The sequence below is a fragment of the Cygnus atratus genome, chromosome 6 (assembly GCF_013377495.2).
Source record: "Cygnus atratus isolate AKBS03 ecotype Queensland, Australia chromosome 6, CAtr_DNAZoo_HiC_assembly, whole genome shotgun sequence".
NCBI lineage: Eukaryota > Metazoa > Chordata > Aves > Anseriformes > Anatidae > Cygnus > Cygnus atratus.
Window position 1 is genome coordinate 20652486 of NC_066367.1, and position 22696 is coordinate 20675181.

Here is a 22696-nt window from a genome sequence, read left to right on the forward strand (position 1 = left end):
GTCTACTGGAATTTTTTTACTGGGGAAGTGGGCAAAGATGTGCATACTTCTCAGTGACTCTCTGAAATCAGTATTTTGATGAATTCCTCTTTATTGATGAATTCCCCTCCTCTCTTCCCGTAACTCTGGAGATGCTCAGATGAGACAGTGACTGTGTTACATCTGCAGCCCAGTCCAGCTGTAAGCAGGAGACTTGTAATTGGATGTCTGTGCTACATGTCATACCAACTTGGTGCTTGGTACCGAGGAAATTAAACCTTCTTTTCATCCCTTAACTGTTGCATCTTGCCCATCAAAAATTGGGAGAGCAGCAATGCAACTGGCATTCAAAATCGTCTTTACCAGTAAAGACCAAAAACCTCTATACTTTTAAAGAAATTATAACTCACAAGTGACTATTTTTGTTATGACCATAAAAATTGCAATTCTCCAGATGAACACACATGTAATTAGAATGATTACCATACAACAATAAACCACCGGTACTATTATAAGACCATAAACTGTTATTCAATATACTATAAAATTTGAAATATAATTGAAAGTGCTAGTTTAGCATAATTCCCAGAAGCCATCGTTCTTTAATATTGTGAAATGAATGAGGATTTTGTGGAGCTATTAATTGTTACTGACAAGCAATAACCACTGGAATGAAGCTCCAGTTATCAGCAGTAATTAATCACATTTACTGTCATCTGTGATGTCAAAAAAAAATCAATAATATTCTAAGCAGCAAAAAGGAATATATATCCCATGTTTTAACTCATTTCATGTAAATCAGATGGTCCTTTCGTGGGGTAGGCAAGGAATTACAAAAGTGCTATTTTCATTCTATGAACAATGTTCAGTTTTTTAATATTTTCCAATTTAAAAATGCTCTCCCACTTTACTCTGTTTTGATGGAGCCTTAGGTACCTTGGAGGTTTATACAGTTAAGTACAATTTATAATATCATTTGTTACTAGCATGTTGTTATTGCAGACACATGGCTTTAAAAATTAGAAATTATAAAGATCATCTGAGCATGTAGTTCACTAGCCTGTTCCAGGAAAGTACTTAATGGTACTTTACGCGAGAAAGCTTGAGCAGGAGATGAAGTGTTCTTGGAGATGAAGGTGTACATAATGTTGGTAGAACCTTCATTGTTGGTACCTGAGCATTCAGATAGAAGGAACTCAACTCAGAAAGAACACCTCATTCTATACCTTAAATCTTGTCCTGTTGTTTGCTTCAAATATTTTTTTTTTTCGATTTTTAGGAACCTCCACAGTACACTAAAACATACATATACATCTTTGAGAACAAAAGGATAGAAAACATTTCAGTACCTTCAATAGTGATTTGATGGCCCAAATGTGCAATGTAGACATCACACTTAAAAAGCTGTGTTTGTAAAATGGAATCTGCTAGCTGTACCACTGAAAATTTCTGATACTAAAAATTGTATTGTTGGACCACAAGGGCATATCATGGTCCTTATTCTCAAATGATGTTATGTTTTTTTCTGGAGCACAGCAAATCCAGGTCATGTTGAGTGATCAGGATTTGAGATGTAGCCAGTCATTTACCTTAAGACACTATCAGCTAGCTATTGATGGCATAAAAAGACTCAAGTTTAGAATAGTGTGAAAACAACAGCCTAGAATCTGTTGTGGGTAAGTTCATTTAGAAAGAGCAGTGAAATCCTAAATAATTTGTTTATTATACTGTGTTGTTCACTTATGGTTTCATCCACTTCTCATAATCCATCAAAGATACAAGTCCTCTAACATGAATCAGCAGAGCAGGAACAACATCTGTTCATAATGTATTGCAAATATCCAGCAGAGCATCTTTTTGGAAGAAACATATGAGGATTTGACAGTTGAATACATATCAAAAGTAACCCTAAAATAGATACAGAGATTGTATATATCTAGATCTTGGGCACCTCCTAAACACAAGGCAGATGCAAGATGCAGTCTTTTCAAGTTTTCAGGTAAAGGCGTATTTATGAAATTCACTATATTAGTGCCCCTGGAAGTAAAATTTAGAGGTTGACTATACTAACAATTTTATTATTCCAGTTTATATAACCAGCATTCCAATTTTTTAAATACTGCATTTTCACCAAGACCTGGGGGCATAGCTGACAGTACAGTTTTATAAAGTGTAATATACTACTTAAACAGGTCATGTCTTTAAGATTCTGTCCTCTCTGAAATTCTCTTAAGACTTTTTCACCATTCATCCCTTGTTTTTTTAAGAACTGTGGTTAGATAAAAATACTTGTGGTTTCCCTGCTGAATGTAAGTGAACATTCTTCCTCTGAAGCATAGCAAATTTTTGGCCTATCTGCATTTTCTTAAGCTAATTGAAGACTTTGGAAGTGTACACATCTAATCTAATCAACATTATACTGTAATACTGCCATGATCAATTAATCAAAAAAAAATAACTGTTTAAATGAATTAAACCAGCAGAAAAAAAGTTTGCATATTATGAGAAAACTTTGGAATGTAATTCTTTTCTCGAGTTGAATGCTTCCATTTATTAATGGAAGAGAAAACTCTTCCAGTTATTAATTTTTGATGCTTTCCTGAGTTTTCAGTGTGGAACTTAATAGTGAGTTGGTTTATTAAAAAATAATAGCAGTAGTAATTAGTCTTTTATGGTAAGATTTTAAGTTGAAGAACTCATGTTTACTTTCCTTTTCTGATATTTAATTAAATATTTATTTTTTTCAGAAGAAATTACTAAGTATTTCAAAAAAGTTATTTTTCCATTACCATCTTAAAACTCCTACGCTGAACATTTATCATGAAATAACACATTCATTTATGCTTGTTGTCAAGGTAACAGAGATTATCAGAATAACAGAAATAAAAGTATTTTAAATTCTCAGTTTATTAGGATAAGGTAAACACTAATTCTGTCAAACACTAGTTATCTTCCCTGCGTATGGAATTGAATACATTCTAATAAGGAAAAAATATAGAAACACTGTTCTCCTCTTGTAATACTGCACAGCTCTCCTTTAAAGAATATAATGGTAGACATGTTTGGTAATTCAGTAACTATGTTTACAAGATAAGAGTCTTCCAACTTGAACCGTCAGTTAACGAATATTCAAGATTCCTGCTGACTTAACAGCAAAGAATGTCTTGGAGTCCAATAGTGAGAATTAGCTTTCTCCCTCCCTCCCTCCCTCTGTCCCTCCCTCCCTCCTTCCCTCCTTCCTGCCTTCCTGCCTTCCTTCCCTATTCTTATCTCTCACTTAATAATGGCCCTTAGTTACTGACATCAGTCAGTCATTTTTACATCAACCTGTTCTGCTGGCCAAAACAGAAGATTATGTGTAGAATAAGCATGAGTGGCACTCAGGCTGAAAGTGTGAAAACTTCATAGGGTTTGATAACACGGTGGAAAACGTGTCCTGAGTTGGTGTTAGCATTAGCTAAGAAATGGAAATGTATGCACTAATTTGCACAGCAATTGCAGCTCAGCCTCACCTGCCAGCCTCATCTGAACTGGGAGGCTGTGGTATCTTTAAATGACATTGAGTCACTTGGACGACTTATTTAAAAAGTTATCTTCCTAATAGCTGGTAAAAGCTAACAGGAAGTCTAAATACATAATACATAATAGGAAATACTGAGAGTTACTAGAATTTCTCTGATTTATTACTGTTAAAGATCTGGCTAAAAGGAACTCTCTTCTACTTCTTGGCTGCTCAAACTGAACACTTGAATAGATGATAGCTTTGAAGATGCCATCTGAAGTATTGCACAATTAGCATAAATAATTTTAAAGTATTCTGCTTCTGTAATAGATCTTGAAACGCTGCATCTAATGGCCTATGGTATTTAGAGACAAACTATTCCAAAAAACTGCAAGCCTGTAAATTTCTGTGATTTGGTATCAGAAAATTTGTCTTTTAAAATTTAAGTAATGACTGAATAATAGCTTGCAGAGAATGATATGACCTTTGTTGGAATTTGCTTCAGAGTCAGACTACACCTCCAAAGATGGCCCTGGAGGGTAGGAAGGGTGCAGCTCAATTTGCTGGCATGGGAACAATTGAATTTACAGGCAGAATCTGAAATATAATGTTTCATTGCACCTACTTGCTTGAAATTTTGCATGAGTTCTGGATATGTTGATAACAATTTGTTTGTGACTTCTGAAATATGTTCTGCCTTTCCAAATCTGGGGTCTGGAGATTTTGTTTGGGGATTTTTTAGGCCCTATGAACAACTCACTTATCCTGATATCAGACTGCCACAATTCATGTAGGAATCCTTTACTGTAATTGTTTTCACCAAACACTACCCTCCAACCCACACAATATAAATGTGTGTTCTAATAATTCAAATAATTCACTTGATGATTTTATTATAGTTGTGCATGTGGAATCTCATTTTTAAAGACTACCAATCTAGTATTTTTCCAGCCTACCCCAGAAAATCTGATGTAAAACAGTATTATGGTAATGTGTATAGCATTACACATAACATTTGCTGACTTTTGAGTCAACCTTCTTTGGGGTTGTCTGTAGGCTTTTACATATGGTATCTGGCAATTTCTTCCTGTGTAAATATTCCTGATAGGAGTTTATTACTTTCCAGTAGCTGGAGAGCAGTATAACACACATTTAGTTCTTGTATTTAGTTCCACCTCCATTTCAGTTACAGACCTTATTGCTATAATTAAGAACTATAGAATTTCTGCATATTATTCTATATACCTCGAGTGTGTTCTAGTCTCCTTTCCCTTTTATTGCACTCCCCAAGGTAATACAAAATAATAATATGCCATATGGCAAATGGAACCAGCTGAAACACCACACAGCGTCTTTTATCTTGTACATTTTACAATACGACATTCCCAAGTTTGTAACTGATGAATATTGCATCTCCTAGAAACTCCAGCTGTATTATGCTGCTTCTCCCATTAGAGGCATCCTTGCTGATACTCTGAACCTTTTTATTTTTATTTTTTTTACATTAATGCAGCAGCTGTCATTTTGCAGAAATCAACAACATGCAGAGGAACTGGCAGAATATGTGGTAATCTTACCAAAGTGCAAAAAGTGCAACATGTTAGCATGAAAAAAATATTTGCAAAATCATGAATTGTGCTACATGTAAGTGCTATGATGTAACTAATAATAACGATTTTTTTTTTTCAGTTTGAGAGGTTTAACTGGGAACTGGGCATCTTTCTTTCTCTCTTTCTTTCTCTCTTTCTTTCTTTCTTTCTTTCTTTCTTTCTTTCTTTTTTTTTTTTTAATGTTTTTTTAACTTTCTGTAGTGTTCCTGGGAATTCATAGTATATGCTAGTTAGCACTACTTAAATAGTGCTATCTCAAAACATCGGATATAGTTCTACAAGCGTTAAACATAAGCATTAACATAGGCATTTTGTGGGGTGGTTAAAGCACGTCTCCTACAAGGCCAAACTACAAGGAATTCTATTTTGAGCATATATACTGAACTCGTGATAAGCTGATGGTGCTACTCAGGAATGTGAAGCCCTGTAAGGAGCCGTCCTTAACAGATAATGGGTTGGTTTACCGGTGCCTCTCATTAGCTTTAGTTTTGTGAATGGAAGGGAGAGGTGCAGATAAAGTAGACAGACAAATGATGGATATGTAGTGTTTAGTTGTGAGCATTTCTTTTTATCTCATGCTTGTGGCAAATGTAATTTCATCCAAGTAAGCTATATCTAAAAACTGAAGAGAGTGTTTCTGTCACGAACAATGGAAAGGCCTCGTGCAGCCTGCAGTTACCTTAGATCCCCAGCTTGTTTCAGGCTGTAGAGAAGGTACTTTCTCTGTCACATTTACTTCTACCACCGTGTCACTACAAGTGGTAAAACAACTTTTTGCTAAAGTAAGGGAGCAGAGGAGGAAAGGATGAATTGTTGCTCACTGTTTGTCCAGCTTTGCTTCTGTGTAAATATATTTTTTACTCTCCTTTATTCAGGCTTAGGAACTAAAAGTGTGTGCCAGCTCTAAATGAACTCTTTATGTGTCACCAGTGTCAGAAAGCAGAGGCAGGTTATAACACACTCGCTTTTCTGCAGTGTGTGTAATGCCCAAAGAGCTCAGTATTAGGGTAGCATAATTTAAGGTTTTAGAACTTGGAACTGACTGGTTGAGAAAGAATAGGAACACATAGCACAACTCTCTTTTACTTCTTTGTACAAATATTACTCATTTGGTTTTCTGTATCAAATAGTAACGTTTTATTTAAACAAAATAAAATGGATTATAGTACATGGACTATATTTAACAAATAAATAAATAAAAAAATCAAATACCAGGATGGCAAGTATTTGCACTGAGGGTCATGGCAATTTTGTTCAAAAAGAAAATTTATTGTCTGGGAGGGAGTAAGAAGGATATGTGTATGTTTATACATATATCCATAGACACATACAGTAGTTATTCTCAAAAATACTAGAAAGGACAAAATAGGCAAATCTATTTCAAATGGTTCTTTGTACAACTTACACTTCGTAGGGAATCACCTGTGTTCCTTACCTGATTCTTCAGAAACTGCTGTCTTTTCATCCTTAATTTCTCTTTCTTGCTGATCTGCATCACATCCACTGCCATTCTCCACAGATTGCTTGTCTCCTTGTCATGTATTAAACCCGTGCAGACTGTATGTTGATAAACCTGCATTGACAAACATCCGTGAGTTACCTATGGGTAAATGAAAGACTTGATTTTATTACTCATCTGTCTTCCATGAAAACAAAGACAAAGCAATGAGAAACTTGCGTCAAGTTCTGATGTAATGACAAGTTTTTACATATGAATACTACTGTATTCTTTATATTGATAATAACTTAAATCTATGCACAGAATCTGTTCATATAATTTCTTTTTCTGAAAAAATGTGGCAACAAGAATGCATAGATATATTGTAAATGTCTGGCAATTTGTTCTCTGTAAGTCCAAGCAACACCTTCAGAGCATTTGTCTGTTTACTTTCAGGGCTAGTCTGGAAGTTTACAACAAGATGCCTTATCCAAGGCGTCTCTGCAGGGTTCAGTAATTTTCACATAATTCTGCTCAGGCTTGCAAGAACTATCCTTTGTTAGTTTGTTTCCATTATTATTATTATTATTATTATTATTATTATTATTATTATTATTTTCTCCTCTAGAACTTATTTCCTGGCTTTTCCCCAATTCCTAACAATACTTCCATTTTTTTGTACCTCTAATTCCCACCTTTGCTTTTGGACAATCATTCCATTTGTAAATTCAGATTGTATTGTCCTATTTTATGAGCTTTGTTATTCTCATTTCTAATTCTCTGACTTCCTTAATTAAATCCAAGATAGTTACAAACACCTGTGTGGGGAATTTGATCACAATTATTTGAAATGACATTTTTGTCATAGAAGTACGAAAAATAATTAACTCTCCTGGGATGTTTAATAAAAAGTGAAATGTGGAAACATACAGTGGTGCTACAGAATTTTAATTGAATTAAACTGCAACATCATGAATTAAACTTAGAACATCTTCTGAATTAAATTTAGGACATATTTTCTAAAATGAGGAGCATATCTTTGAAATAATTTCTATATTTATGGTGAATTTATTTTCTTGAAAAGCACAACAGTATTTGTTGGCCCTTTTCAGGTAGGATTTATCCAAGTACAAAGACAAAAAACATAGAAGTACTTAACATAACTTCCTTTAAGTGACAAAAATGGTTGTACCCTTTATGTATTAAGCATTCCATCTGAAAGACTGCACAAGCCTCTGCATAAGCCTGCCTGCACTAAGCCTGGCCTTGCAGCCTTCTGAGGCTTGGAGACACACAGGTATAAATGAAGTGGACACAACTCTGCATCAAAGATTAACTTACATAGGTTGAAAAGAGCAAAATTTGGCCCCATGATTCCCTTTGTCTTATTGCCAAAAAGCTTTACATGCAATAAACACCATCATCAGAACTCACTTAGGATAGGTAATGGTTAGCCTGTGCATCATTTATTTCAGAGTTCTGTGATTAATCGCATCTTAACTTTAACATGTAATATGCATTTTCTTAGAGCACAACACATTTTATTAAGGTGTCCAGCTTTCCACAGGGAAGATATTAAATAAAAATTGTTCATTATTTGCCTGGAAATGCATGCAATATACCAAATACCATGTTTTCTGTGATTAGTTTGCAGGAATCATCTGTCATGTCCCCACCCCCACAGCACTGAGGAAGACAGATACTGAAGGTGAGCAGAACATTTCCTTTTGACAATAAAGCCACCTCTTGCCATTACTTTTAGCTAGCTTTAAGGTAAACATTAAACATGCTGGAGAAGGTGGCTATCTATTGTGACTCTAGAGCACTGGGACCAACTATGATTACTTGTGACAGCAAACCTCTTAAAACTCTCGAGGAAAATTGCTTTATAGTTCAAGTCAGGGGGCATGTGCAAATATACTTCCAGGTGGGAACTGGAACCAAGAAGCAGAAACTTTAGGCTCGAAAAGTATCAGGATGAGTTTAGTATGAATTTGACCCTTCTCCTTCCTTCTTTTTGGTAGAAAATTATATTGGAAGAGAGAGCAATTTTTCTCTAATGATAAAACAAGATTCTTAAATTAAGCACAGCAGGTAGAAATATCCGGCACAGATTTAAAAAGATATTGCATATTCATATGTTGAACAGTTTTCCAGTGCTGACAGCTAACTATTCCAAGCGGAAAGGGTATATGCTTTGCTGTTGTTCATTCTCTGCCAATTTCCCTTCTTAAAACTCTGGCACCAGATTCTGGGGGCTGTGTACTCTAATCTATGTTATTCTTACCATCATCCATAGGACTAAGAAAAGTATTTAATGAGCTAAATTTTAAATTTTAAAGCTTGACTTTGAATTGAATTGCAGCAAATAAGTATACTTCCAAAATTTTTGAGAAAGGGAAAATTGATATTTCTTCATCATCAACACATTAATCACTTGTTACCTCCTCTCATAGTTGCATGATGAGAGCACTATGCTGTGGTATGAATGTACCTAGAGCATATTTCAGGAGCAAAATAAAAACACTGGCAGCAAAGGGCACTTTATGCAAATGCATTTCCTGAGTGATGGCTCTGCCTCCCTGACGATTCTGGCAAGACGTAATAATTTGGGAAAATAACTGGAGTGACCTGCCCTTCAGTTTTTTTCTCCAGCGTGCGTACATCCCCTTGCAAATAGGATTATGACAAAATAAAAGGCTCATTTGGGTGTGAGCATCTTTTAAGATACAGTCAATATATCACTGTAGAAAATAGTAGAGATAAAGCAGAGCTATAAAAGATACCTTTAGGAAGAGAAAACAGACCATCATGCCTAACTTTATATTGCACTCATTTTCCTTTTACAGCCCACCTGTCAGTCCTGTTATCCTTGTCTAGAAAAGAATTTACAGTAAGTCTGCTTCAATCAGTTTCCATGGTAACTTGGTCCTGTTTTTAAACCTTTACATAAAAATTGCTTGGTTAAAATGATAATGCTGGAGTGCTTGCCCATACCTGAACTACACCTTTTCCATCACTCAACAGTATTCAATTAGGGGTGTCCCTCCATCTGCTCCAGTTCCTTTAGCTCCTGCAACACCGTCTCACTAACCAAATCAGATCAATTTCTTTACCATCTGGCTATCTCACTTTTCAGAGACACACAGGATTTGGGGTACTGACACAAAGCATGCTGTGAAGTACAGAGTAAAGCATGTTAGGGGCTGGATTCTTGAGTTCACTGGGGAGGGTCACTCTGGGTGCAGTAACCATAGTGGGGCCAAAAGCTCCAAGTAGAGGTATCTCTTTAAAAAATGAACCAGAAGAGGCAGAAGGGCCCCCACCTAAGAAAACAGTTTTCACAAAGGTAAAAAAAAATTCCCCTTCCATGAAGATCAAGGGGAAATAAAAGTTCAGAAAAGCAAATGAAAATTGTAATTGATTCTAAGAATCTCTTGGTACTGTTCTATCGCTGTGAATATGTGCATTTAATTCAACTTTTTGTTATCCTATATCCTACTTCCAAGCTCTTCTCATGCACTTGTAATTTCTGATTTTCTGTCCCACTTTGACTTTGGCTGTGGCAATATTTTTCATAATTGTGATTACTGTTTTACATTGTCTTAAATCTGATCTAGGAAAAATCATTTTTTTTAACTTAAATACTTCATTTAGTATTTATGACATACATGACATTTATGTCATTTATGACATTTATGACATTTATGACATATGACATATGACATTTATGACATACATATGATATACATGAAGTAACTTAAATACTTCAGAGATAACACAAATTACAGTTACAGGGAAATCCTAAGAGAATTTCTAAGGTGGATCCAATAGAGCTCTTCAGCAATTGCTCTGAAAACTTGCTGTATTTTGTAAAAGATGAAAGATGATGCCTTCCTTATGGAACCAAAAGCTCTTAAAATTCTATACTAGGTCTGCTCTTCTGAGTTGTATCGGATACCTTACTATTTGTATGGGAAAAATTTTATTCTGTAAGAGACACAAATAGAATTTATGAAAAATAATTTTTCACTGCTGTATCTGCCAGGCAGGCATGCCAAAAGCTGCTGAGTGTAGGTGTACACCAATTAATTTACAACTGAAGTTGTCCAAAGACCTGATAAAGATCTCTGGTTTTGCAATGGGACAAAGAAATACTATTTTCTTGTGATAAATAATTGCCCAAAAGATGCCTATTAGGTGTCTTAAATATCAGAAACAACTCCATGTTCGCACTGTGTTTCATAGTTTGGCTAGTACGAGATCTTACACTTAGCCATACACAGAAGGGCACTGCTCAGTGATTTTTCCCTTTGATGTCTTTTTCTCGTTTCTCAATAGCATTACTATGCAAGGTATATGTGTGCTATATCCTTTATAGGAGTTTACATTTGTATAGACTTAACTTGATTGTCATCTACTGGTTTATCTAGATAATATGAACACCCTGAAATTCAGTTACAATTTAAAAGGAAAACATCAGTATCCTTGTTCTAAACCAAATAATCTGGGTCTTCTGGAAGCTAGATTTAGACCTGCATCACTCCTTGCAAAGCAACTTGAAAAAAACAAGCATTTTTTTCCACCTCTTTGTAGCACATTTTTAACTAGCAGCTCATTCACCCCCAATGTCCTAACACTGTCCTATAGACATTAATTTCTGAGCGCAGGGCATTGTCAAATCAGGGGATCATAAATCCATTGCATTCCCTTCATCAGTCTTGGCAGTAGCATCTTCACAGTACTCCTGTGTGTCAGTAAAGTATGACCTTCTCTCACTGATTCGTGTGGAGTAGGCTTAATTGATCTATGCTTTTTTTGCTGTGTAGAGCAACAGGCTAAATTTTCTTTTGTGCTGAATATTGTTCATATGTACAGCGGATCAACTGTTAGTTGCAAACCTATCTCTGTATTTTTTGATATTTCTGCCTCTTCTTAAATAGATTATAAAGTGCTGTTAAATTACGGGGGGATGGAGGGAGGGGTGTATTTCTTAATTTTTGGCTCAGTATTTTGCTTCATATCTTTTCTAGAAATTCTTAATTCCTTTTTATTTTGAAATACCTTTTTATCATCTTGCAATAGTTATTACCATGTATTTGAGAAATATCACTATCTATTACTTATTTAGTTTCTTGCTGGTAGGAATTCCAAATAGTTCACTTCTATGCCTTAAATAATTGTGTGTGTGTGTTTTCTTTTTTTCTGTATAGTTATGACTACCCTCACATACTGTTCTATATGAGATTCTTTTTATTTAAATTCTGCATTCAATTAATATGATCTAATTTGGTATCTGTTTTCCCCCCTTACTGTGCTTTCTGAAGATATATTTGAAAACAATTTGAAAGCCAGTTATTTTGTGATTAAAGTAGAACGAACATGTTTGGATATAATAATAAATAGCTCAAATATTCACACATCTGTGAGCCTTCAAGTTACAAATTTCAGAAATTTCTGCTGCTGAGGGCTAATTGGGTTATATATAAACAAGTATTTAAAATGGGTCAGTAGCTTGTACGAAGTTTACTAAGCATGCATTACCTGTGTGCTGCCATCGTGGTATATATTTTTTGAATTGGATGATCTTTGCAGTGGTAATTTGAACCTTAATCTTCCTCTTTGCCTGGTCCCTTTGGTCCTGATATCTCCCACATAATAGTGCATCTCCCAAACTCCACGTTATGTCCTAAACTTATTTTCAAGCTGTTTCTCTATCTGACTCTTTTCTGCTTATCCAAAGTCTCCCCTCTCCGTTGTTACACTAGGGAATTCACATTTTGAAGTGTGTTCCACAGAAAGAGAGAACAGAGGAATGGCTCTGTAAACGTTGCAAGAGAAGAACAAACAGCATGCACTGAGAGAGGCTGGAGAGTGTGAAGGAAGGAAAGAGCAGTACTCTGTTACTTCTCTCTGCCTGGCTGTCCTACTCACAGGAGGAAGTTCAAAAGCAAATTAATCAGTATCATGAAAGTTGTTTGTTGTCCACGTTTACGAGGAGAAGGGCACAGAAGACCTTCTCTGTGGTTTGTTAGAATCAAAACCACAGTACGTGAATAGTCTTACAAGCTCTCCCTTCTACTCTTCTCCTGCATCCAGCCCTCCTGACAGAAACACTTACCTATCTGGCAGTAAAACTTGTATAAAAAGCTCCTGATCTTTATTGCGGTGAGATGAGAATTGTTTTATAATGGCGCAAGATAGGAAAGAGCAAATAGATCCAATGGGAAGAGGAGCTAAGATCTCAAACCAAGCCTTCAGGCTCACTTCAGAGACCACCAAACCCTGTTCTGTTCTGGAAGGCTAAAAGGTTGCAAGGAAGTCAATTTCAAACTAAGGTCATATCCACTCAATTTAATTAAGAGTCTGTTGTCTTCAGAAACTCTTGTGATCACAATTGACTTGTGAGATTAATCTAATCAATATATATATTTTTTTTTTAGTAGAACTATTTTAAAAAACACACATTCAGGTCACTTCACAGTTAATTAAAAAAGTTCCACTTTATTTGGAAAATAACCAGTACCAGTGAAAATAGTAAGCAGAAACATAATGTTTACTTGTCACCTAGTAGCACTGAATAAGTAGGTATGTGTATTTCAAAATGAGTTGGCTCTCTTGAAGTGACACAGACAGAGTTAGCTGCATTAGGCAGTGAGTTAACCCACTGAGTAGGTCTCAAAGAAACTCAGGTTCCTCACATGGCTTCTGGGCTTCTCCCTCATCTATAAAATGGACACCATGAGACTTGTTTCCTTTGTGTGATGGTAATTAATGCATTCCAGACTCTGTGATTCTCAACTGTTGTAAGGAGCGTGTTGCAATGTTTTTAAGTACTTAAACAAGAAATAGAAAATAAGTCATGCGTATTTTCTGGTTAACAGCCAGAAAACTCAAAAATTTGCATCTTGCAATGTGATCTTTATAAAGATTTTCAATGACATTACATAAAGGTGAATCTAGCTTAATGTGTCATTCTTAGAAGATATTTGTCAGTTCTGAGGTCACTCAGTTTCTAGAAAGAAATACAAGCTTCCCATATTACTTTTAGAAGTATTATATAAGCAATTCATTTTCATTTGTGTGCTGAGAATCTGGGCTTTTGGGGGTTATTCATAAAATCCAAACTAGCTTGCTTCATTTTCCACCATCCACTGTTTAAGTACAATTTGAAGGAAGCACAGAATCAGCCTGGGCTCTTGAGGATGTTTGACAGTTATATTTTCTTTTATAAAAGGAAAAGAATTAATCTCTTCTAAATTATAGCTGTGAAAACAATCAGCTGTGGAGGCGTGTGTCTTAAATAAGCTTTATAAATATAATTGCTTTTGATTTCTAAAGATAATATAGGGAATAAGCCAGCTACAACAAAAAAGCATGGTTAATCAACAATGTAGCAACATCGGTCCAAGCCTGGCATCGTTCTAGAAAATGAGACAAATATTAATCTAATATAGAGAAGACTGTGAATTCCAAGGTTACGTGTGTCATAAATATGTGGTTGACTCACCAGCGTTGAACTCCTGAGTGCCTTATAGATTAATTTCCTTTAAAACTAGAAGTAAAGCTCAATAGAAAAAGGGTTTCATATTTTTTTCTAAGATTCTAGTTTGGTCAATATGAACACTTCTTAGAAAAATAGTATTTGGTGAATCTACCTAGAAAAAATTCTGAACTTGCCTACCAACTTTTATTTTTTTCGCCAAAACACAAGTATAAAATCAAGACATATTTAAGATAGTGTAACGTAACATTTAGAGCAATTTAGCTCTAAATGGGGAGGTTTACATTTATCATGAATTAAATTCTAATAGGCAAGCATATATATATATTTAACAATTTTGTTTCAATAGTAGCATCAGCAGGACTTTTAATTCAATTTAGTCGATTTTCATTTTTCATTTTTGTTGATTTTCATTTGGAGGAATTGAAGTTGTAAGACAAATATTTTGGCTTAAGCAGCCTAATCATTCATGTGGATTCAGCACCTTTATTTATTACTATAAAATTTACTAAAACAGTAATTTTTGAAGTCTTGAAAATGATGCAGATTTAACCTACTTGGATTTACAAACAACTAAAATAATCCATCTTCTTTGGATAAACAGGCTCTTTTTCATTTCTAAATGAAGGATGTAGTATTCTCAGCAATGCAAAAATGAGGTTTTTAAAAATAAAAAAGTTCTCAGGAGGGGAAGTAGACAGAACGTTTACCCATCCTACAAATATAATATAAAAGCTCGGTCTTTTTAAGGTCACTTAAAGAAGAGACACTCTTCTCATTATTATGAATTTACCAGATAGCTGCCTAAGATAAATTACATTTGTGTAGTTTATTAGTTGTCACTAAACTTCAGCTCTTCAGTTGTAAAGTAATACAGTTTGCTAACAATTGTGAGAAGAAAAAATAAGGTATGGATATTTTAAAATCCGGAAGTGATAAAAAAAATTTTTGAAGACAAATGGTGCTTTTCTTCACACATAATCATGAGTGTTATTATTATTATTTATTATTATTTTTTATTTTTTCCTCATTGGTTGGCTTTTCATCTATATGAATATTATTACACTGGGGAATCATTTTGAGTATTTTTTTGGTGTGTGTGTCACATGCCCAGATGGTATAAATTAGCTACATTGACTTCACTGATGTAGTACATATTTATATCCCCATGGAATGGGGAGCATATACAGTTAACATGGCATAGCATAAAAGCTTTCTCATTTAGCAGAGGCTATCTGTGTGCATGAGAATTTCAAATTACTTTTGAAAATTTTCACATTGTTTTGTATGTTGGACCAAGGGTCTCGTAACTTAGTGGGACTTTTGCCATAGCTCTGGAGCTAAAGGTGAGCAATCATATTACCCAATTTTAGGCTACTAGCTCAGATTGACAGGAGTTCAGTGTCTGTCAGTTCTCTTTTAGAAACCAAAAGAATTCTGTAGATAGGCAGGAAAAGATCTGGATTCAAATTAGTCTCTCAGGACAGTCTCAGTTGCCATCACATTTGGCTGGAACAAATAGCTATGAATGTCTAACAGAGGAATATAGACTATTGCAAGCACGATTATTATGTTTACCTGTAATTTCTAGGCACCAAAAAATTCCAGCAAATACAATCATAGAACCTGTCTAGAACACCTTTAAGTGTTTTGCAAAAGATTGTTCAGGCTTTTTTGGTTAACATGCATGGAAAGGCTTGCAAGAGTTATGCATAAAGTTCAATGTAACCAAAAGTTCTTGTGGCAACAGAATTTGAACAAAAATCATTTGGGAATCTTTAGACAATGTTCATAAATTTCATGCACACTATTACATAAAAGTAGAAATGGGAGACCTAGGTCATTTAGTGTTCAGCCTTAAAAGGCTGAACACAGGACACCCTCTTTAGTGTCCTGTTCCCAAGAGATGACAAAGCACCATGTGGGGTCCATGGCAGCATAAATGACGGTGCTTTACTGCCATACATTATGAGGTCTTAATCATTTGTATCTTTAGTCAGATTCAGAAATTTCTCTTTTCCTGCTCTGCCTTAGTTATCCTTGGTTAGAGAAACATATCAAAGGGTGTTTCCCTCATTAAAGAATCTCTTTTAAAAAGTGAGAGTTTATTTACATGCTTTAATGAATGACTGATACAATTGTCTGAATAACTGTAATATAATTTTAGCTATGTTCATTTGTCTGACCTACAGCCAGCCTTGGAAGATAATATGCTATTTCACTGAATAATCAGCTCCACTCCTATTTCATAAATTGGGGTCCTGTTCTCCTAGACAAAGGCATAAAAGGAAAAAGAAAAAAAAAAAGAAAGAAATTTATTCACAAGACATCTTTGATTGCAACAAAATTTAGTTACATTGATCCAGCCTCGAGGTATTATGCAGTTGGCATTGGATTATATAGCCTTTGCCTATATTGCGTACTTAAACTGACTTTAGAAAAGTTCAGGTGGTAGTTTGTCTATAAATACCATTTTTTAATTTTTTTTTTTTAGTGGATGATTACACAGGAATTTAGAAAAGGTAGATTTGATTTCTTTATGGTCCAAATCCTTATTTAACAGAAAAGAAAGAACTATGTTAAGCTCTGTTTTGAAATTCAAATTCTGTTTATACCTTAGGGAAAAGACTATCTAGAGGCTAACATGGCTTGCATGAGCTTCAGATGATTAACCTACTTCATATTATTCTCACCACACTGTATTGGTTAATCATTACCTTTTAACAGTGCCTTTAACAATTAGGTAAAACAGCATTTATCTTTTTTTTTTTTTTTTTTTTCCATACTTAGAAGAACTTGCACAAACTAATCTTATTTTTCCTTTGTTTTTCACTATACTTGCCATATGGAATATGTACTGTAGAATTAATTAAAAAAAAAAAAATCACACCTTCAATCTCTGTCCTTGACTAGATTCAGATGAGGTAATTCTTTCCCATCTTTACTCTTCCTCTAGGCCCAGTGTCCATTATTGTTGAACGAGATACTATGGGTTTCTCACTGATAATGAAAAGAGGTTGTTGAAATTCGGTCAGGCATTTTCCCATTCAGAAGCTGTTTTATCAGCTGATATTTCCCTGAAGCATTAGACAGCTCATTGAGCAGTCCAGTCCAGTAAGGAGAAGACATCATTGAATATTCTGTCCAGAATGAAACAGTCAGATCTACTATTATTTTATTTTCCTTGAAAGACAAATTTCACGCATCTAAAGGTGAAGCACAGTTCAGATCACTACAGGCACTATTTCAGCCAATATATATAGTGCACCTTGGCAACGGAATACTTCTCACTAAAGAGTCATCCAGATAAATGTATGTTGAGATTCACCCTACTCTGATATTATTTTTGGCTCCTGATGTGACAGAATATTCAGTATATTTAAAATATACTGAAATATATTTTATTCTTTTACCTTGCCTTTTGCTCCTGATCAAACTTTTGCAAACTGACTTGTGTTTGCTCCTTCAAAAAGCCCTGTTTACTGTACTCAGTAAATGTTCTGTTGCTTAGGATAAAAATATGACCACATGAATGTATGATTGAAATCATATTCAGTTATTAAAATCCCCAAGAAAAGTCTAGCTTGACACAGTCTAGAATAATATCTCCTCAAGCTGTGAAATCTTATTGAAAACTTGCTTCAGAAATTACCTCTGAGAAGCTGGATGTGCCTTTCCCTTTTGGACAATCTGGTCATAATTCATATAAAAAAATATACTGTGTACACACTCATATAAAGAAAAAATATGTTACAACTAAATCTAAGATCAAATATTGCTCTTAAACTTAAAAGTGTTTCTTGGAATATCCTGGAGGCTGTCTACTCCTGCAAGGATTATACAGAACTCCACAAGAAAACATTGACAGTAAACTCATGGTCTGCCATTAGCCCTGTGGTAGACTGTAAATAGATATCATTGCGCTCTTTGTGCAGCCATGCTTTAAATGAATACTTGAAAAAAAAGAGCAGAACTATTACAATGAGTAAGAAGTCCATAAACTTATTAGAAGCTACAGATGGGTAGATCTGGCACCTGTTCTGTTTACAGACCTGTTTTTTTACACTGCCTTTAGATGTCCAGAATTTAGGGGTTAATACAGTGTTAGAAGTAGTAGAAATGTATACTGAATAACAAAGACAAGAATATTTCTGATGGCAAAGACTGGCTAATTTTGGAGATTTGTGCTCAAGAAACATATAAGAACTGTGTCTTGGGAGCATTTAGTAACAAAAAATTCCCATATGGAGAATACATAAGTAGTATTTTTTCTTAACATTGCTTCCCCAAATTCAAAGATTTCAGTGCCATGTTTTTAGCATTTCCCAAGGCCATACATTTCAGAAACTTTATATTTAAATATCTCTTTCCCAGAACTGTAATAATAGAAGATTTCATTAGCAACATTTAGGAGTTTTAAATTATTGCTGTAGAAACAGATACATGATAGTGCACAAAGGAAAAGACAGAATAGTTTTCCCCCACAGCAGATTCTCAGTGTATATTGTATGATTCATAGGGAGAGCAATCATGTAAATCATCTGTGTTTTTCTTTTTGAATAGATTTAAAGCTAGCTTTATTTCCAAATTAAGAAAATGTTATCAAGGTAATTGAAAAAATTCTCACCAGCAAAAAACCTACATGAATACATACTCTGTATTATGCATGTAAGCAACTCCATTTCAAAGATAAAAAGATTATTTTTTTGTTGACAAAGAAATTGTGAGGAGTTGGAGTTGCCATGAATTCTTGAAGAGCTAAGAGTAGTCTTCCAGTGTGACATAAAAAATGTCTTATGATCATATGATTATTTTTTTTCTGTACAGACTGGGCATTAAGAAAACTACCCCTCTATTTGTTTTCCTTTTAATCCATCCATTCTACTTCATCTTACTTTGATCTGATTTCACATGACTGCTAGGTCTCAAACATTTAGTACAGACTCAGTCTTCCACCTCCCACCCAGTTTCATGCTCCTTGGCCCTGGTGCTAGCACATCATGTATTTGTTGAGCATCTCCTCTCCTGATCCTGAACCACACATGCTGGAGGCAGCGGATCAGATCAGTGTCAACTAGTTTTGCCTGCAGTATATTGTTCTGGAACAGGATAGAGGCACCAGCATTGCATTTCAATGGGAAGAAGTGTTGCCAGCTATGGAGAGGTTTGTACCTTCCAGCCATGGATTCTCTCTTTGCAGAGAAGAGGGATGTTATTCCTCTGCTATCGCTAACTTTACTGGTAAAATTTGTGGAACAAAGGAGATCACTGTGTTGAATTTGAGTCTAGGCTTTTAAGCTGTGCCAATATTATTTTAAAATTACCTGCTTACTGCTTAATGATCAGAATAATGTAAGACATTCTACTCACCAGTTACTCCATTTTTATCCTGCCCATGATCTCTCCTGTCCTCCTGTGTACTGTGATTGCAGCTGGAGTAGCTTTGTGTTTGCCAGCTCAAACACTGATTATACATCTGCTGCAGAAAAGAACTTTATGTGGGATGCAGGAGCTATGTGGGAACCTCTAACACAGGTGGTCAGTTCACACTGAGCTCTGTGTGGCCTTGACTAAACTACTGCCTACTTTTGCCTGGGCTAACTGGTGCTGTGCATGGATACAGTTATGCAAACGTCCTCAATAGTCAAACTTGCAAAAGAAAACAACCCCAAATTTGAAAATCTGAATGGTAATTTGTTGTGCCTCAGATGCTACCATGACATTATCATATAGGGATTAACGTATATTCCCTGGTAAAGTAGTAGTCAGCTCTATAGTACTGTAGTAATGCATGTTCAAAGAAACATTTCAGGTTACATTCATCCACAACTTCAGCATTTTGAAGCACTTTTTCCCTTAACCTCCCTGGCACAGCTCTCAGCCAGTGCAAATCCTGATGTTCTCCCAAGTGCAAGTTTACCAGTGAACTTCAAGAAATCCCATCCTGTCCATAACACTATTGCAGCAGTGAGATAACAACCATGTATAAAGCTTATCAGCTGTTACTGCAAACATTTAATTGACTTGATAATAAATAACTTTTAAGATGAATTTTAAAAATCAAGACAAGAATTTGATGTAAAATTGTGCTGGGTCTGGCTGGGAGCTAACTTTCCCCACAGCAGCCCATGTAGTGCTGTGCTCTGCACTTGTAGCTAGAACAGTGCTGACATCCCCCCAACATTTTGTTTGCTGCTGAGCAGCGCTGGCACAGCACCAAGAGTTTCTCCAAGCTCCCCAAGGCCAGCAGGCTGGGGTGGGCAAGAGGCAGGGAAGGGACACAGCCAGGGCAGCTGACCAGAGCTGACCAAAGGGATAATCCATACCTAGGGTGGCACGCTCAGCCATAAAAGCTAGGGGGAAGTAGGAGAAAGAAGGACTTTCATTATGAAAACATTTGTCTTCCCAAGCAGCTGCCGCATGACTTGAGGCCCTGCTTCACAAGAAGTAACTAAACATCACCTGCTGATGGGAAGTAGAAAATCATTTTTCCTCCTTTTGCTTCTCTGTGGCTTTTTTTTTTCTTCCTTTCATTAAACTCCTCCTTATCTCAACCCATGAACTTTTCTTTTTTCATTGTATTTTCTCCCCCTGTCCTTCTGAGGAGGAGTGAGAGAGCAGCATTGGTGTTGCTTAGCTGCCCATCGGTTTTTAAACCAGTACAAAACCATAAACAAGTTGAACAAACAAAATCATTTTGGGGCTGATTCTGACATGGTTTAGAATTGAGAATTTAAACAGACATATTTACTATATACTACTAAATTGTAAAGCAATGGAAACGTGATGTAGCATCATTCTTCATGTGATGCATAATGAGTGGAAGGAGTAATTGGCACTGGCTGTGACTTAAGTTCATTGCTAGCCTCAGCCATTACTGTCCAAAGCTGCATTTTAGACTGAATGCTGACTCTCCTGTCTGTGGAAAAACTTTCTATTCACTCTAATTAAACTGGATAATGCAATTCATGAACTGTTTCTGGATCACTGCTCTTCTTACTTTAATGGAAATCAATGAAAAATAAGTAGACTTCCACAGGAGGAAATAAAAGTACAAACTCAATCTCAGAAAAACAGTCCATGAAGATTTGCCAAAAGTGGAACACATTGGCGACCTGTGGCCTTTCCTGGGCTTGTCTTGGAAATGCTAATGTCCAGATGGTACTATTTCATGCTACTTTGAAATGAGTTATCAAATCCTGCCACTAGTATGCAGCCAAATAAGCCAGAGTTTTAAAATGAGTTATCAAATCCTGGTACCAGTGCACTGCCAAACAACCAGAGATTTTACAACAGAGTGCTGTGGAATGACCAAAACAAATCTTAGAAAGGGAAACCAGAACAGTTCTGTGACTGCAATTACAACTAAAGAAGGCTGCAGCTTGCTCAGTGAAACAAATCCACTGTCCCTAGCAATCTTGTTTCTGGTACGCATTGCTCTTTAGACTTCCATTGCAAGCTGGAAGATTTAACAGTGTCTACTGAGAAACAAAATGTTGCACCAACTCCCAGTTCTCCTAGCCCTTCTCCAGTTTCTTTCCCTTCACTTGTGCATGGGGAACTTTAAATGATTTGTGTTTCTCCTGTCACCTAAAGCATTCTTCCTTTAACACTGCAAATACCTCCCTGGAATAATCTGGAGAGGCAACACTTGGGTAGTAGTGCATGATGTGTTGCTGCTAGAGAAAGCTAGACAGGACTTTGGACAGTAAAGCAGCAGTAGGGTTACTTTTGTACTTTTCATGATGTTCCTGTTTAGACATAAAACTGTTTCTTATTTGTTGGCAGAGTGTACAGGTCTTTTTCAAATGATATCACGTGATACAGTAAAGGTGGTTTCTATTCTCCAACATGAAGTAATTTAGAGTAAAGCATTAATTGCTTTTGTCCACACTTTTTGTAAAGTATTAGTTGCTTTTTGTAACTTTGTAATTGCTACAATAAGGCAAATTTGTTGCCTGGGAATTTGGAACTGAGTTCCAAATCTGTACTTAAAAAAATCTGTTCAAATTCTAGTTTTAAGATTCTACAAGAATCTTTCATAAGCAGACTGAATATTTCTATCTTATTTAAAGTGTACACTTTGTAACCGTCAAAGACGTTTAATGATAATGCTTAAGTTTATATGAAATTTTTAGAAAATTGTAAACTAGCAGCAAAGTCCTTTCTGCAGTGCAGGGCAGCAAGGTGGATGATGACAACAATCATGTGTAACCTGCACAAGAATGGCATGCATCATTGTAAGGGGTTGGCTGGAAAGGACACCAGGCCCTATCTTTAGCCACAAAGCCCAGGCAGAAGATGCCTTCAAAAAGGTACTAATCATTAGGTCTCAGATTCTCAGTTCCAGCTTTTGATCCTTTGCTGCCTGTTGTCAGTTCCAACTGTTTCCCCAAACTATTTCTCCTCTGTGGCAGGAAAAAGTGGTTTTCCTGCCTCCTAAGCCTCAATGAAATCTAAATGTTTCAAGACATTAAGTGCAAAGGCGTAATTAGTTTTCCAGTACATGATGTGAAATGAATTCCATTGAAACATGTAGCATTTAGAGGACAAAAAACAAGCAGCCAAAATGATGCATGTTAAAATTTTAAAAATGGTAAGTCAATCTTAATATTTTATCTGATAACACCTAATTCCTTAACGGTTTTGAAATTGTTGTATCT

At 35.7% G+C, this 22696-nt stretch overlaps 1 protein-coding gene across 28 annotated transcripts in view; it reads right to left on the bottom strand.

Moving 5' to 3' along the window:
• B3GALT1 (beta-1,3-galactosyltransferase 1) overlaps positions 1-22696 on the bottom strand; it is a 199990-nt gene that overhangs the window by 106848 nt on the left and 70446 nt on the right. For 26 of the 28 annotated variants that reach the window (XR_007708478.1, XR_004781814.2, XR_004781807.2 and 23 more), the window contains exon 2: positions 6527-6664. Coding sequence is in view for 1 of the 28 variants with exons in the window: in XM_035566734.2 (XP_035422627.1) it covers positions 6527-6601 (75 nt within the window). In the remaining 27 variants the exon portion in view is untranslated. Of the gene's footprint in view, positions 1-6526; positions 6665-16923; positions 17945-22696 lie in introns of those variants that run through there. The other 2 variants (XM_050711561.1, XM_035566734.2) reach the window with 1 other exon arrangement.